Source organism: Schistocerca serialis, chromosome 6 (assembly GCF_023864345.2).
Source record: "Schistocerca serialis cubense isolate TAMUIC-IGC-003099 chromosome 6, iqSchSeri2.2, whole genome shotgun sequence".
Taxonomy (NCBI): domain Eukaryota; kingdom Metazoa; phylum Arthropoda; class Insecta; order Orthoptera; family Acrididae; genus Schistocerca; species Schistocerca serialis.
In genome coordinates, this window is record NC_064643.1 from 483959550 (window position 1) to 483974515 (window position 14966).

The 14966-nt window shown below is 42.9% G+C and overlaps 1 protein-coding gene across 2 annotated transcripts in view; it reads left to right on the forward strand.

Annotated features, from left to right (window-relative positions):
- Positions 1-14966, forward strand: part of LOC126484009 (3-hydroxy-3-methylglutaryl-coenzyme A reductase) — a 405549-nt gene that overhangs the window by 291760 nt on the left and 98823 nt on the right. For both annotated transcript variants that reach the window (XM_050107329.1, XM_050107330.1), the window contains 2 exons: positions 1360-1541; positions 10868-10982. In XM_050107329.1, coding sequence (XP_049963286.1) covers positions 1380-1541; positions 10868-10982 — 277 coding nt within the window. In that variant the 5' untranslated portion in view covers positions 1360-1379. The remainder of the gene's footprint in view (positions 1-1359; positions 1542-10867; positions 10983-14966) is intronic.

The window sequence follows — 14966 nt, forward strand, 5'->3', positions numbered from 1 at the left end:
AGTTTTGACAGTGTTTTTAGTCGCCAGCTTCACGCACAATGAATCTTATAGACTGAAAAGTGCTGGCAGATTAAAACTGGGGATCGAGACCGGAAACTTTGCCTTTCGTGAGCCAGTACTGTAACCACTGTGCCATCTAGTCACGTCCTCACAGTACCTGTCGCGTGAGTGGTACGTGAGTGACTCCGCCGCTGGAGTACTTACCCAGAAAGAGGGAGGTTACGGATTTGAGTCACGGTACAACACAGTTTTAATCTTACGAGGAGTTAAAATCAGTACACACTCCTGTTCAAAGTTTCACTCTGCAGAGGAGTGTGTTCTGATCTTTAACTTCTCGGCAGATTAAAACTGTGTACTGTACCGTGACCCAAACCCGGAATCTCCCTCTTCATTCTAGACCCTTACAGGCTATTTACTCGTATGCGACAATTTGGCACCAGAGATCTCTCGTCTATAAATATAAAGGGGTTGTGGGTAGATACTGAAAGGGCTTGTCTCAGTCTCCCTCCTTTCCCTTCCCCCCCTCCCGTATTGCGCTATCTACCAATTGTTGAATAACTGGTAAGTCAAGTTATCGCAGTTCTGCGAAACGGATCGGTTTCTGTAAATAATGAAGGCAAATGCTGGGATAATTCCTGCGTAAATGGCATGAGCGACTGCTCAAGTGATTCTTGTTCAGAATCTGACCTAATTCTTGTCGAATTGTCAAATTCTGTACTTCCTTCCCACGACGAACTGCAGACGTATTAGTTGCTTCTGTTCTGTCAGTTTATTTGGGTCACCAATGTTCCTGCAATTGGCCGCGCGGGATTAGCCGAGCGGTCTTGGGCGCTGCAGTCGTGGACTGTATGGCTGGTCCCGGTGGAGGTTCGAGTCCTCCCTCGGGCATGGGTGTGTGTGTTGGTCATTAGGATAATTTAGGTTAAGTAGTGTGTATGTAAGCTTAGGGACTGATGACCTTAGCAGTTAAGTCCCATAGGATTTCACACACATTTGTACATTTGTTCCTGCAATTCATAGCAAATTCTCTCAGAATGCACTAACTTTTTGAAACTGCGGCATCATTTGGGTACAATTTTTGGTGAGCCACTCTCGTAGTACAGTGAATCGTCGAAAAATGTTTGGAAGGCCGGTGGCACCCTAACGTTTACAGTTCTTCCATATGTTTTAATTCAAAAGCGGCATAATGTGCGCACAGTTTTAGTTAGTCACTATTGTAATGCTGAATGACTGAAAAAAAGTTTGGAAGGCCGCTGGTACCCTGACATTTTCCACAGATAAGTTATATGTTTTCAGTTCAACAGCAGCAGAGACGGGCACAACAGTTTTAAGCAGCGTGTGTGTGTGCTCTTGTTGCAGATAGCGACAGCTAGTGCGAGATGGCGGCATCGCGAGTGTTCAGCGCGCACGGCGAGCTGTGCGCCAGCCACCCGTGGGAGGTGATCGTGGCGACGCTGACGCTGGCCATCAGCATGCTGACGGTGGAGCAGCGTGCCTCCAGGCTGCCCGTCGCCGCGCCGGCCGCCGCCTCCCAGGCAGAGGTCAGTCTCGCGCACAACACGCTCAGCTAACTAAAGTCACGGGACAGCGATGTATGTATATGGCGATACCATCGTGTACACGAGGTATTGGCAGAGCTGTGGTTTGCCCTCAGGTGATTCATGTGAAAAGGTTTCCGACGCGATTATGGCAGCATGACGGGAATTAAAAGCCTTTGAACGCGGGATGGTAGTTGGACCTAGACGCATGGGACATTCCATTTCGGAAATCGTTAGGAAATTCAGTATTCATAGCAAGCAGTAAAGGAAACAAAAGAAAAATTAGGAGTAGGTATTAAAATCCACGGAGAAGAAATAAAAACTTTAAAGTTCGCCGATGACATTGTAATTCTGTCAGAGACAGCGAAGGACTTGGAAGAGCAATTGAACGGAATGGACAGTGTCTTGAAAGGAGGGTGTAAGATGAACATCAACAAAAGCAAAACGAGGATAATGGAATGTAGTCGAATTAAATCGGGTGATGCTGAGGGAATTAGATTAGGTAATGAGACACTTAAAGTAGTAAAGGAGTTTTGCTTTTTGGGGAGCAAAATAACTGATGATGGTCGAAATAGGATATAATATGTAGACTGGCAATGGCAAGGAAAGCGTTTCTGAAGAAGAAAAATTTATTAACATCGAGTATAGATTTAAGAGTCAGGAAGTCGTTTCTGAAAGTATTTGTATGGAGTGTAGCCATGTATGGAAGTGAAACATGGACGATAAATAGTTTAGACAAGAAGAGAATAGAAGCTTTCGAAATGTGGTGCTACAGAAGAATGCTGAAGATTAGATGGGTAGATCACATGACTAATGGGGAGGTACTGAATAGAATTGGGGAGAAGAGGAGTTTGTGGCACAGCTTGACTAGAAGAAGGGATCGGTTGGTAGAACATGTTCTGAGACATCGAGGGATCACCAATTTGGTATTGGAGGGCAGCGTGGAGGGTAAAAATCGTAGAGGGAGACCAAGAGATGATTACACTAAGCAGATTCAGAAGGATGTAGGCTGCAATAGGTACTGGGAGATGAAGAAGCTTGTACAGGATAGAGTAGCATGGATAGCTGCATCAAACCAGTCTCAGGACTGAAGACCATAACAACAGATTCACAGAGTCAATAGTGTGCCGAGAATAGCAAATTCCAGGTATTACCTCTCACCTCTCATCGACGGCCTTCACTTAACGACCGAGAGCAGCAGCGTTTGTGTAGAGTTGTCAGTACTAACAGACAAGTAGCACTGCGAGAAATAACCGCAGAAAGAGTGAGACGTACGACCAAAGTATCCGTTTGCACAGTGCGGTGAAAGTTGGCATAAATGGGCTATGGGAGCAATCGACCAACGCGAGTGCCTTTGCTAACAGCACGACATTGCCTGCAGCGACTCTCCTGGGCTCGTGACCGTACCAGTTGGACCCTAGACGACTGGAAAACAGTGGCCTGGTCAGATGAGTCCCAATTTCAAAAGAAGCCGTGGACCCAAGTTGTCAACAAAGCGCTGTGCACGTTGGTGGCGGCTCCATAATGGTGAGGGCTGTGTTTGCGTGGAATGGACTGGGTCCTCTGAATGATCAACTGCTTAGAAACCATTGGCAGCCATTCACAGACTTGGACGTTCTCAAACAATGATGGCGATTTTATGGATGACAATGCGTCATGTCACCGGGCCACAATTGTTCGTGATTGGTTTGAAAAATATTCTGGACATTTCGAGCTATTGATTTGGCCACCCAGATCGCCCGACATGAAACCCATCAAACATATATTGGACGTAATCCAGAGGTCAATTCGTGCACAAAATCCTGCACCACTCTCGCAGTTATGGGCGTCGGCTGCAGAGGCAGCGTGGCTCAGTATTTCTACAGAGGACTTTCAACGACTTGTTGAGCCCATGCCACGTCGAGTTGCTGCACTACGCCGAGCGAAAGATGTCCAACACGATATTAGGTGGTATGCCTTGATTCTTGTGACGTCAGTGTTTAAGTTACCCGTTGGAGAGGAGCAATGGGTGCAGTGGACGTTCCCTTGTAAACGACCATCGTGCGGCAGGGGAGATGCAGTTTGCAGCTAAAGCTTACTGATCGTGTGAACAGACTATGGCATTTCGACCAGTAATTCAACCAATTTACTGTAGACGTTCAAAGTCAATAGTTTCTCGCCAGGATACCGAAAAAAAAATCGCTTAAACAACAGATCAACCAACGCAAAGCAAGATCGACCACGTATTGGCTGAAGGAAATTTCATAAAACAAATATTTATGTAAATAAAAATACATTTTTATTATAACACGTTTTTACTATGGTTGTGCTAAAAGTAGTCAGCAGTAATTTTAGACCTCTTAATATTTATTTTTTAAAGAAACCAAGTACATAACTGTAATGTACAGATTTTTCTCTCCACTTTTCAACGTAGTCCCTATTTCTTTGCACACATTTTCCGCATCGTTCTGCAAGTTTGAAGGTACCTTTACTATAGAACTCCGTTCGAGCTGCACGAAGACACTGACTCGTAGTGTTGGTCTTGCATCTGTTCCTTTCCTGAACTAGGAAGATGGTAGGCGGAAGTGCCAAGTCGCGGCTGTAGGGAGGATGTGCAAGAGTTTCCCACCCAAATGTTCTGATCTGCTCCATTTTGCCACAGTGGTCTTCTTTCCAGGTGCTTATCGCGCAGTGCCGAACAGAGGCTACAAAATATCTGGATATAAAACTTACTGGCAGATTAAAGCTATGTGCCGGACCGAGACTCCATCTCGGTACCTTTGCCTTTCGCAGGCAAGTGCTCTACGGACTGAGATACCCAAGCACGACTCACGAGCCGTCCTCACAGCTTCAATTCTGCCAGTACTTCGTCTCGGTCCGGCACACAGTTTTCACATGCCAGGAAGTTTAATATCAGCGCACACTCTGCTGCAGAATGAAAATTTCATTCTGGTATCTGGATATAGTGGGCAGCATTTATGGTTTGTAGGAGTTCAAGAAAATTAACCATAATGCAAGCCTGTGCATTCCAGAAGGCGCTACTCACAAACTTTACAGTGGATAGTTCAATCTTCGCTTTCTTCTTCGATGGCGAATCCAAATGGTGCCATTCCATACTCTGGCGTTTCGTTTCAGGCTCGTGATGATGGAACCAGCTATCATCGCATGTCACAGTACTCGTAAAAAAATCATCACCTTCATTTTGAAATCTCTCAGTAGATTTTGGCTAATAGTTCTTCTCTGAAGTATGTGGTCTTCGGTCAATAAACGTGGGACCCAACGGGCACAAACTTTTCGATAACCTAAGCTTTGAATCGTTTCTTGCACTGCACTGAGTCCTCCTGCAAGCTTAGCAGGAATTTCGTTCCCTGTGACACGCCTGACTTCTCTAAGAACTCACCAACTCTTTTCTATTTCCTTGTTGCGTTTCGTGGAGACTGTTCGCGGGTGACCAGTACCAAGCTCGTAGCAGGTACTCGTTTTCCCATCTTTGAAATGCTTCACCACCACCTAAAACTGCTTTCACCCATGCATATGTCTGCATATGCTTATTGAAGTCTGAGGTGAATTTCAGCAGCAGGTTTTTTCCTCGTTAACAAGGAATTCAATGACAGCATGCTGTTGAAACGAAACATCGATGCCCTCCTTTTTGGAGGTACTGCCTGTGCTCAAGTGATAGACGTTAATGCCGTACAAATATGGAAACATGTGGTGGAAAGTCTGCAGGTTACGATCCTCCACTCGTTTTTGGTACTTTGTTGGAATTTAAATTCAGTAGGACTCTGGTATATCGGACTAAAAAGTATAAAACAATTTCTCCAAGCCCCATATAGGTTCCTAACGTTCACGCGAGTTTTTAGTAGCTATGAAAATAATTCTCAGATTTATAATGAAAAACATTGAGCGCATGCAATATAGAATAGTTAGGAGGCCAACTGTTCGTGAGTCAATTACGTATTGTATGCGCACCCGATTACAGATTTTCGGAACTACAGTATATGTATCTGGGGGTGAGGCGAAATTATTTAGTCTGATACAAAAACGGGGTATATTAAAAAGTTATTTTTCTTCGAGTAATTATTTTCTGCTTTTTAGTCTTGTGTACGAGAAATATGTCGATAGTTTTCAAACATCTTGATAACATTAAAACATGCAGTAAATTTCAGGTTTATTTCAATTTATATTGACCTGAGTCAAACAGTATATTGCTTACTCCTACGAATGTCTCACGACGAAACCGTGGAGGTTATTAAAGCGATTTGAGCGTACACGGAGGCTTACCAGCAATTGTTCTTGCCGCCAACATTTCGCGACTTGAACAGGAAAAGTGGTAAAAGCATTGGTGCACGAAGTACCCTCCACCACCACACACCAGACAAGAAAACGAATTAATATTGCATTGTAACCCAGTTCTGACCTGTGTTGAAAGTTTCAAGTCTTTTGTTCTTTGGGAAGTTAGTTTAAAATCAATAGCAAAATTTGTACAGAACAGAGAGACAAGAAAGCGACCTAATAACAACGTGTTAATAAAGGATAAAAAATGTAGTGCATCACAACGTACCTTATTTCGATACGAACAATGTAAAGTAAAGAACAATGTCTTGCATGGAAATTGTCAGTCCCATGACAATCTTTTGGCAATATTATATATGAATAAAATTTGCTTCTCTCTGTAGCCTCGAATCCGGCAAAGATTCGCAATTGCTAAATATGTGTGGGATGTATGTCCCAATCTCCTTCTGCCCCTCCTCTCTCTATCCATATCCTCCTCCCCTTCCCCTTGTCCATCTCCTCCTGCTCCTCCCCCTATATGTGACCATCACCTTACCCCCGTCCCCTTGTACATCTCTTATCCCACGCTCTCTCTATCCAACTCCTCCTCCTCCTCCTCAACTCTCTGTCCATATCCTCTTTCCTATTCATGATATCCATCTCCTCCCCTCTTCTCTGTCCATCTCCTCCTCCTCCCTCTCTCTGACGTTATTTATTGTTACGACTAACAGAACCCTGATTGGGAATAGAAATCGAAATGAATGAGTAAATCGTTTGGCATCATTAGTACACGGGGTATGAGAGAGGCCTTTCCAACCGCTGGATCTATAGAGATAGTAGCTTTAATGAAAGTATTTCGTATGGTTTTAAACTACGAAGAGGTAGAATAATAAAGCTAGCCGTAAACACAACTTTCCTGTTAAAAAATGACTGCAAACTACGTGATTATGGCGGTTGCTAAGGTCATCAGTCCCAAAGTATACACACGACTTAACATAAATTATCCTAAGTACAAACACACACACCCTAAGTACAAACACACACACCCATGCCCGAGGGAGGACTCGAAATTTCAAAGCATTGCATTGTTGCCAGATATTGGTCGTTTTTCCGAAATCGACAGATACATCCGCGGCGTAATTGACTGTTGGATCGTATCTGAACGCCAAACGTTTAGTTCGAATACTCAAGTTTGGCAGTTTCTTTTGTTGACGTTACATATTATTTTGTGCGTAAGCTCCAGCTGAGCGAGTCCAACTTGACTGTAGCCGTTGTTCCGGTTACAGGAATCGCGCTTGACAAATTCTTTTTCGATTTGCCTCCATAAGCTGGCTGCGCTCTTCATCGGTCTCACGTGTTGCGCGTACGCCGACCGATATTTCGGCATCTAACTCATGGCTTTTTTTTTTCGGAAGAAACGAACCACGACCTGACATCAATTGAGCCGGCCGGAGTGGCCAAGCGGTTCTAGGCGCTACAGCCGGGAGCCGCGCGACCGCTACGGTTGCAGGTTCGAATCATGCCTCGGGCATGAATGTGTGTGATGTCCTTAGGTTACTTAGGTTTAAGTAGTTCTAAGTTCTGGGGGACTGATGACCTCAGAAGTTAAGTCCCATAATACTCAGAGCCATTAGAACCATTTTGAACATCAATTGAATGTTTGGAACACTCCAAATTACCACGAATTGACATCAATTCAGTCTTTGCAATACATCAGAGATACTACCACCGATAACACACTGAAGTGAACATACAATGTAAGCTTTCATAACTGGTACTGACATCACTTAAAACTTCCGGGCTAATAGGCTATAGTCGATGTATAAAACTTTCTCGCAACGTTTCCTCTCCGACTGCGCGAGACATCTTCAGAGGTGAAGTGGCGAACTGCAACCAGAACTCGACGGAGCGTGTGGAGGGCTCCACAGTCCATCACGTGACGTCGGCTACGAGATTATTCTGCTAATGCCAACATTTTCGATTGAAAGTAATCGATCGTCATTCTTACATTGCAATGTTCACATCCAATTTTTTTCCCTCGTTTCCGTTAAAATTACTACGGTGTTTATAAATTTCAATAGCTTCTCTATACATACGGGTATGATAATGCAATGTTTTCGATATAACACTCGTCTCAGCGAATTTTATTTCATCACCACCCTCTTGGTGAAGACGTTCCGCTATTGCCGATTTATCCGTTAGTCCTAGATGGCAATTCCTCTTGTTTTCAACCAGGCGGGTGTTAGCACTTCTTTTTGTGGTACCCATATAAACCCCTCCACAACTACAAGGAATTTTATATACACCCGTTGTAGTCAAAGGATGTCGTATATCTTTTGCGGATCTTAAACATTCTTTTACCTTCCTGATGAGTCTGAAGGTAGTTTCCACACCATAATTGCTCGACACTTTCCCAATGCGATCTGTAATCCTTCTGATGAACGGGAGGAAAAGTTTCCCTTTGGGCGGCCCACGTTCCTCGTCGATCTTGATTCTCGCCCTAGGATGAAATGGTCGCTCTATCTCCTTGTTAGAATAACAATTATAACCATTCTTCTTGAATGTCGACCATAGTTATTCAACCTCATCTTTTACATAAGTCGGTTCAGAAATTTTGTACGCCCTGGCCACGGAGGTTTTATTCACCTTTTTTTTCGTCTGGGGCGGTGGTTAGAATCTTTGTGCAGGTCAGTATGCGTTACTTTTCTTTAAAGCCTAGGGCTCAGCGGCCCGTCCCCTCTCCTGATAACAGACACACCCAAGAAATTTAGTTGGTCGTTATTCTCCGTCTCCGTAGTAAATTGTATTTTTGAATTGACGCTCTTAATATATATCACCAGGACATCAAATTCCACTGTACCATGTGCTATGAACTTATGGCAGTGAGACATAGGCTTTCTAATGTGAAAACCATTCAGAATCTGAGGGTTATGCATCAGCAATAGTGTGTTGCATTTTGGGTATTGCTGGGAGAGACAAGAAAACCAACAAACGGAGCATTGAATAGATTGTAAAGGAAGACATAATTGTGAGTATAATGAAAATGGAATAGAAGTTGTCGGACTTGTGATCTACTGAATGGGCTGTAGATGGATCGAGGAACATTTGACGTTAATACCTGAGCTTTCTGGGGTCGCGGCTCGTGACGTCATGCCATGAAGTGGCTGCCACTAGATGTTAGTCAGCGGGTTATTCTTTTCCAGACTTGCGAAAATGACTGCAATGTATGTGAGTTAATGCCCTCTTTGTTACGCACTCTGTATGTGTTTGCACTTTGGTCAGACGACAGGTTGTATTGATTTTACGTTTGTGAGCGTATATATGAGGTTCTATCAGAGAAGAGGTTTATTTTACGTATATTTATGGAATTTGAAAGTCTGTGTACAGACATCAGTTTCCTACAACACTGCAACAAAATTTTAAAAGGGAAAACTTGAAACATTTTGCTCTAAAAATGAAATGATTTTCGGCGGCTGTTAAGTACAACACGGAAGTGCAGCAGTTTCCTGTAGCTGAATGAGTAACATCGAAGTCTTGTAATGGAAGATTACCGAGTTCAAGCCCCCTTTACAGCAAATTATTTTTATTTATATTCTACATTTTTTCAAGTGGAAATTATAATAAACAAATATTGAATCGTAATTTTCTAATGGAAACATCATCATTTTATTTTCAATTACAGGTCACATGAAACAAATTAAAATTCGTTACAAACATGTGAAATGAGTTACATACGTCAGGTACAATCCACAGTGAATTTCCATTCTGCAGCGTAGTGTGCACTGAAATGAAACTTCCTCGCATATTAAAACCAGACTAATCTGCCAGGAAGTTTCCTCAATAATAGTGATGCATCTCGTATGCTCGTTTTTCCAAGGAGCGAAGAAAGAAGGAATTAGTAGGCATTAGGAGTCAATAGAGGCGAGAGAATACCCAGGAAAAGACGCATTTGCAGGTGACCAGCAGAGCTTTCTGCAGATAGAGTCCAGCCTTTTGAACTTTTATTTGAATCTAAAAGTTGTTGACTACTGTCAGGGATACCTATAAAGATATTTGCGTTTTCACTTTTGCTCACAGTGCCCCTAAAATTTTTACACGACTATATTAGTTTTTTTCTGTAAACATAATTCGTTCCACCAAGCATGGAAACGTACTGATTTTTTGATGGACTACATTTCTATAAAATTTTGTGCATACGACCGCCGGACTTCATGGAGGCTCTTGCTGGTAGCGTAAAATTTGAGTTTTGCATTTATCACGATCCAGAACACTAGGCTTTGTTTCGGTATTACCGCCGACTGTTGGCGAGGATAAATTGTAAGCATATATTCTTTTTTTTTTTTAAATTGTCAAGCAGATGTGTTTCCAGTTTGTCTTTGAATATAACTTCACTGTCAATTAAATTCTTTATATGACTGGGTAGAATGTGAAATGTTTTCGCAATTATAAGTGATGGATGGTATTTATATATCAGTGTTGCTGTTGTTTTCCAAACGTGAGTATTGTTGACAGGACAATTCGTTAGAGGGTAACAGTACTGTGAGACTTTTCAATGCGCCCAACTTTTTTAAGAGTTATCTGCGCCGAACTTTTTAGAGTTATCTACAAGAGGTTTTAGATTGAAGAACGCCACACATTATCGTTATTGCACACTTCTGTGAAACACACGTTTTTTCATCAGTGACACGTTACCTCTGAATATGGTGTCATAAGACATTATTTAATGAAAATTGCAGAAGTGAGTCGACTGCCTGACATTCTCATCTCCAAAATCAGAAACCATCCGTAATGCAGATGTTCACAGTTTATGGATTTAAGAAGAAATGTAACGCGTGGCTTCTGGTTTAGGTTCTTATCAACACAATCACCTAAAAATATAGAATATTCAGATTCATTTATTGATTTACATACTGATGTACAGAACGCGTTGTATGCGGTACCCGGATTATTTTGTATATTTAGTGTAATCGCTATTGTTTAAAATAAACTTGAGGGTGGCTCGTTTTTATCTAGGGTAGTCATCCTAGATGGACCATTTCCTGTGCTTTATCTGCGTCTATCGTACTTTTGTATTGCAGGAGTACAGCGCAGCCGCCGACATGATCATGATGACGGTGATCCGCTGCGTCGCCGTCCTGTACTGCTACTACCAGTTCTGCAGGCTCCACAAGCTCGGTTCCAAGTACATTCTCGGTGAGTACGGACACCGGGCATGCAAATGGAAATCGCTTTAATACCGTCCTTGGCAGCGTTTGTTGGCTCGCGAGCTTTTGTCCTTGTTTCTTCCTGTTTGTGTGATTACTCCCTGTACGATTCGTGTAGAATGCATTGTGTCCTTCTTTGTCCATAAATTAACGTCACTGTCGTGTTGACTATAATTATTATTCTGTCAGACAACAACCTTGCCTCTCCCAAATTGTGGAACTTAGCCACCTTCGCCTCGACCGCTGTAGTAAATAAATTACAAATTATTACGGAACCTCAGTGTCAGAGCTATTTTCGGAGACGTAGCTCTTGTTATACAATAGTTGGCGAAGTAAAGATTAGATAATGGCAGTATGGCAATACTGAAAGGTAACGGTAATTAATTCTGTGTGTTCTACCAGACTCAACGTCATTAATAGTACCCTGTAGGCTCTGACGAAAGAGAGACATAATGCACAGAATAAATGTTCATTCTTGTTCACCAAAATCGGCAGCAATAATTTTACTTCGCCACGGTAGCTTATCAACATTTTTAACTTCTAAGAAACTGTCTTGTGGTTGAAGCTAATTTTTTGGTTCTTGTTACCTTTCAAATATTTCGTAATTCAAATAAGGTCGTGCCTGGAGCAAACACAGTTCTGTTCTTCAACACCCATACTTACTTGGGTGTAGTTTCATCATCGCCAGTGAATTTATTTTATTTTCTGAATATCACATTGTTGTTTGCTAATGACGGAAAGCTACACAAACAACAACATGTGATTAAGTAAATAAAATCAACTTACGGACGATGGTAAAACTTCACTGAAAAATGTTTGGATGGTAAGAAGAAATTTGTGTTGGTTCAAGGCAGAACTCTATTTCCATGATTGTATTAAGAAATCGCTTGCGCTTAGTGGTTCTCTCATCTTCCTTGTGACATTTAATGTACTATCATTACAAGACAAATAGTGCTGATTTCCCTGTACTTGTATCTGGTTTTATTGGTTAATTAATTTCGTTGAAAAATTATTCCCAAATAAGTCACTGAGTTTGTACTTGGTCTACATGATTTTTGCACGCGTAACTGTTTGGTGACAAATATCGTAAACAGTACGAAGGATAAAGAAGCTCATCTAGATAAATAGTATAGGTTTTTTTGTTACCATTTTTTTCTGTTGCTGCATCAGAATGAACAACAAAGATGCTGAAGGATTTCTGTTCTAGCAGATATGTAGAGTCGCGACAAATGTGACCATAAAAACAAAACGACTTGTTGTTACACGCCAAAAGATTCGTCAGTTGTTTGTTTCCTGAATATTGGGAACAAATAAGTCACACATTGATTTCCATTATATTGACAATGTTGAGAACGGAGTGCAATGAAGGCTAGTTTCAAGCATTTTATCATGTTGTGTATTCTGTATAAACAGCAATAAAAGCATTTACCTGTGTTAACGCAGTAAGCTTCCCCTTCGTTATGTTTTGTAGGCGGAACATCGTGTACACAGACGGGAGCAGTTGTACACACAGAGCGGAGATATTGCTGTTTACGTGAGTCATCCTTCACGTTCGTAGAGCCTCGCGCGTTTCTGTGTAATTTTGCTCACGTGTCGCCACCATTTGGGTTTCTGGAGCGCGACCTCTATAAAAACTTAAAATTCTGCACGCGCGTTATTCTGTACAGAGTCATGGACTGTTTCATGTATGCAGCTATAATTCACCCTCATGGGCGATGTCGCCACAGCGATTGCACAAAACGATGACAATCAGGTAATGCTCGAGAAACTTAATAGTTCACACGTAGATCCCTGGGTCTGTCAGCGTCATTTTTCTCTTTACAGGCTTGAAATGCATTTCAAAATTCGCAAAAACAAGGTGATTCCAACCATTCCCTTACCTATAAAATCTAGAAAATCAAGTGAGAATTTTATCCAGAAGAAGCTTACAGAGACACTGAAGTGCTTAATATGAAATTGTTGTTGACTGCTGGCCGGTGTGCCGAGCGGCTCTAGGCGCTACAGTCTGGAACCGATCGACCGCTACGGTCGCAGGTTCGAATCCTGCCTTGGGCATGGGTGTGTGTGATGTCCTTAGGTTAGTTAGGTTTAAGTAGTTCTGAGTTCTAGGGGACTGATGACCTCAGAAGTTAAGTCCCATAGTGCTCAGAGCCATTTTTGTTGTTGACTGATGTCTTTAAGATTTATACATGCAGGCTGAGGCGAGAAATGAAAATTTGTACCAAGGCCGGGATTCTAACCCATGCCTCCTGCCCACTAGGGAGATGCACTAACAACTACGCCACCCTGGCACAGTGGCTACACACAACTTCACGCCTCAGCCCACTTTGCACTAGGGTAGTCCGTGCATCTGTGAAAAGCCATTGGTGTGTGGTGGCTAAAAATGGTTCAAATGGCTCTGAGCACTATGGGACTTAACAGCTGTGGTCATCAGTCCCCTAGAACTTAGAACTACTTAAACCTAACTAACCTAAGGACATCACACACATCCATGCCCGAGGTAGGATTCGAACCTGTGACCGTAGCAGTCGCACGGTTCCAGACTGCGCGCCTAGAACCGCGAGACCACCGCGGCCGGCGTGTTGTGTAGTGGTTAGTGCATCTCCCTACTGAGCAGGAGACATCGGTTCGAATTCCGGCCTTGGTACAAATTCTCATTTCTAGCGTCAGACTGCATATAAACATCATAGATGTATGAGGCTTGAAGAGGTCTCTGGAATCATATAGTTTATCGATGTACCAGGCACAGAGGACCCATAACGCATGTCGACCGCCTTGTCATCCAATGCGATATGGCTTCGTTTGGATGCGATATATAGGGGCATGGGATAAGCACACCGCTCTCCCAGCCATTCACGGCTTTCCAGGCCTCGGAGCCGCTAATTCTGATGCAAGTAGCCTCTCAGTTGACGTCACGAGGCTCAGTGCACTCCGCTCCAGCCCTCTCAACAAATCCCTGTGACAGTACTGGGAATTGAAGCCGTGTCCTCCACATGACAGTCAGAGACGCTGACCGCTCAGCTACTGAGACGGACTACGTGTTGAAGTACCATCTCGCCGAAGCGAATCTGTGCACCGTGTTAAAACTGTGTGCTAGATTGGGGCTCGAACTCGGGTCTTCGCCTTTCACCGCCGGTACTTTCCAAACGGGCTGACCAGACACGTCGTCCAGAGTGACTCAGCCAGCCATTGCCTCATTCCCATTCTTCTTCGCAAGAAACTTTCCAGGCACCAGTGCGGGAGCAGCAGCTCTGATGAAAGGGTAGGGGCGGAGGCTCGCTCGATCGCAGTATAGAGCTCCGTTTCAAATTGACCTTTTCTACTTTGTAGTGGCGTGTTCGCGTAAATACATTGGTGAGCACTGAACTTCAGAATCGGTGGTCTGGCTGCGGTACACACGCTCAGCTTGCAAGATTTCTTTCGCGATGACGTGCTGTTAGTAACGAATCTGGATTTCGAATTAGAGGATGATATAAAGATATAAAATGTAAAACCCAATTCTGCTGCACACTAGGCGGTAGGTATAAAATGTACAGTGTATTAAAAGAGCTGTTGCCGCAAAAGAAGAAAAAGGCGACTTCAGTGATTAAGAAATTGATGTGATAGGCAAATACAATAAGACAGTAATACGAACCTAATCAGAAAATTGGGAAGGGAAGTCTCACAGAAAGTCAGTCAGGAAAACGTCAAATGACGATTCCAGTTACAAAGGGAACTATTAATATTGGCCACTAGCAAAGATACGGTAGCTAGAATTGCAAATCAAAAGCTATTTCGAAGTGAAAGATTGAAGTAGGTAACATGGAGTAGCTTTACTACGTTGGATCCATTTTGTTTCATGATGGCACAGTGATACTTCCAAATTATTTGAGAAGCGATATATGAAAAATCGAACCGTATTCTGTCTATCGGATCTAGATATTACATGTTTTCGTGCACACAATAAGCAGTTGTTGGAAACGCTGATCACCTG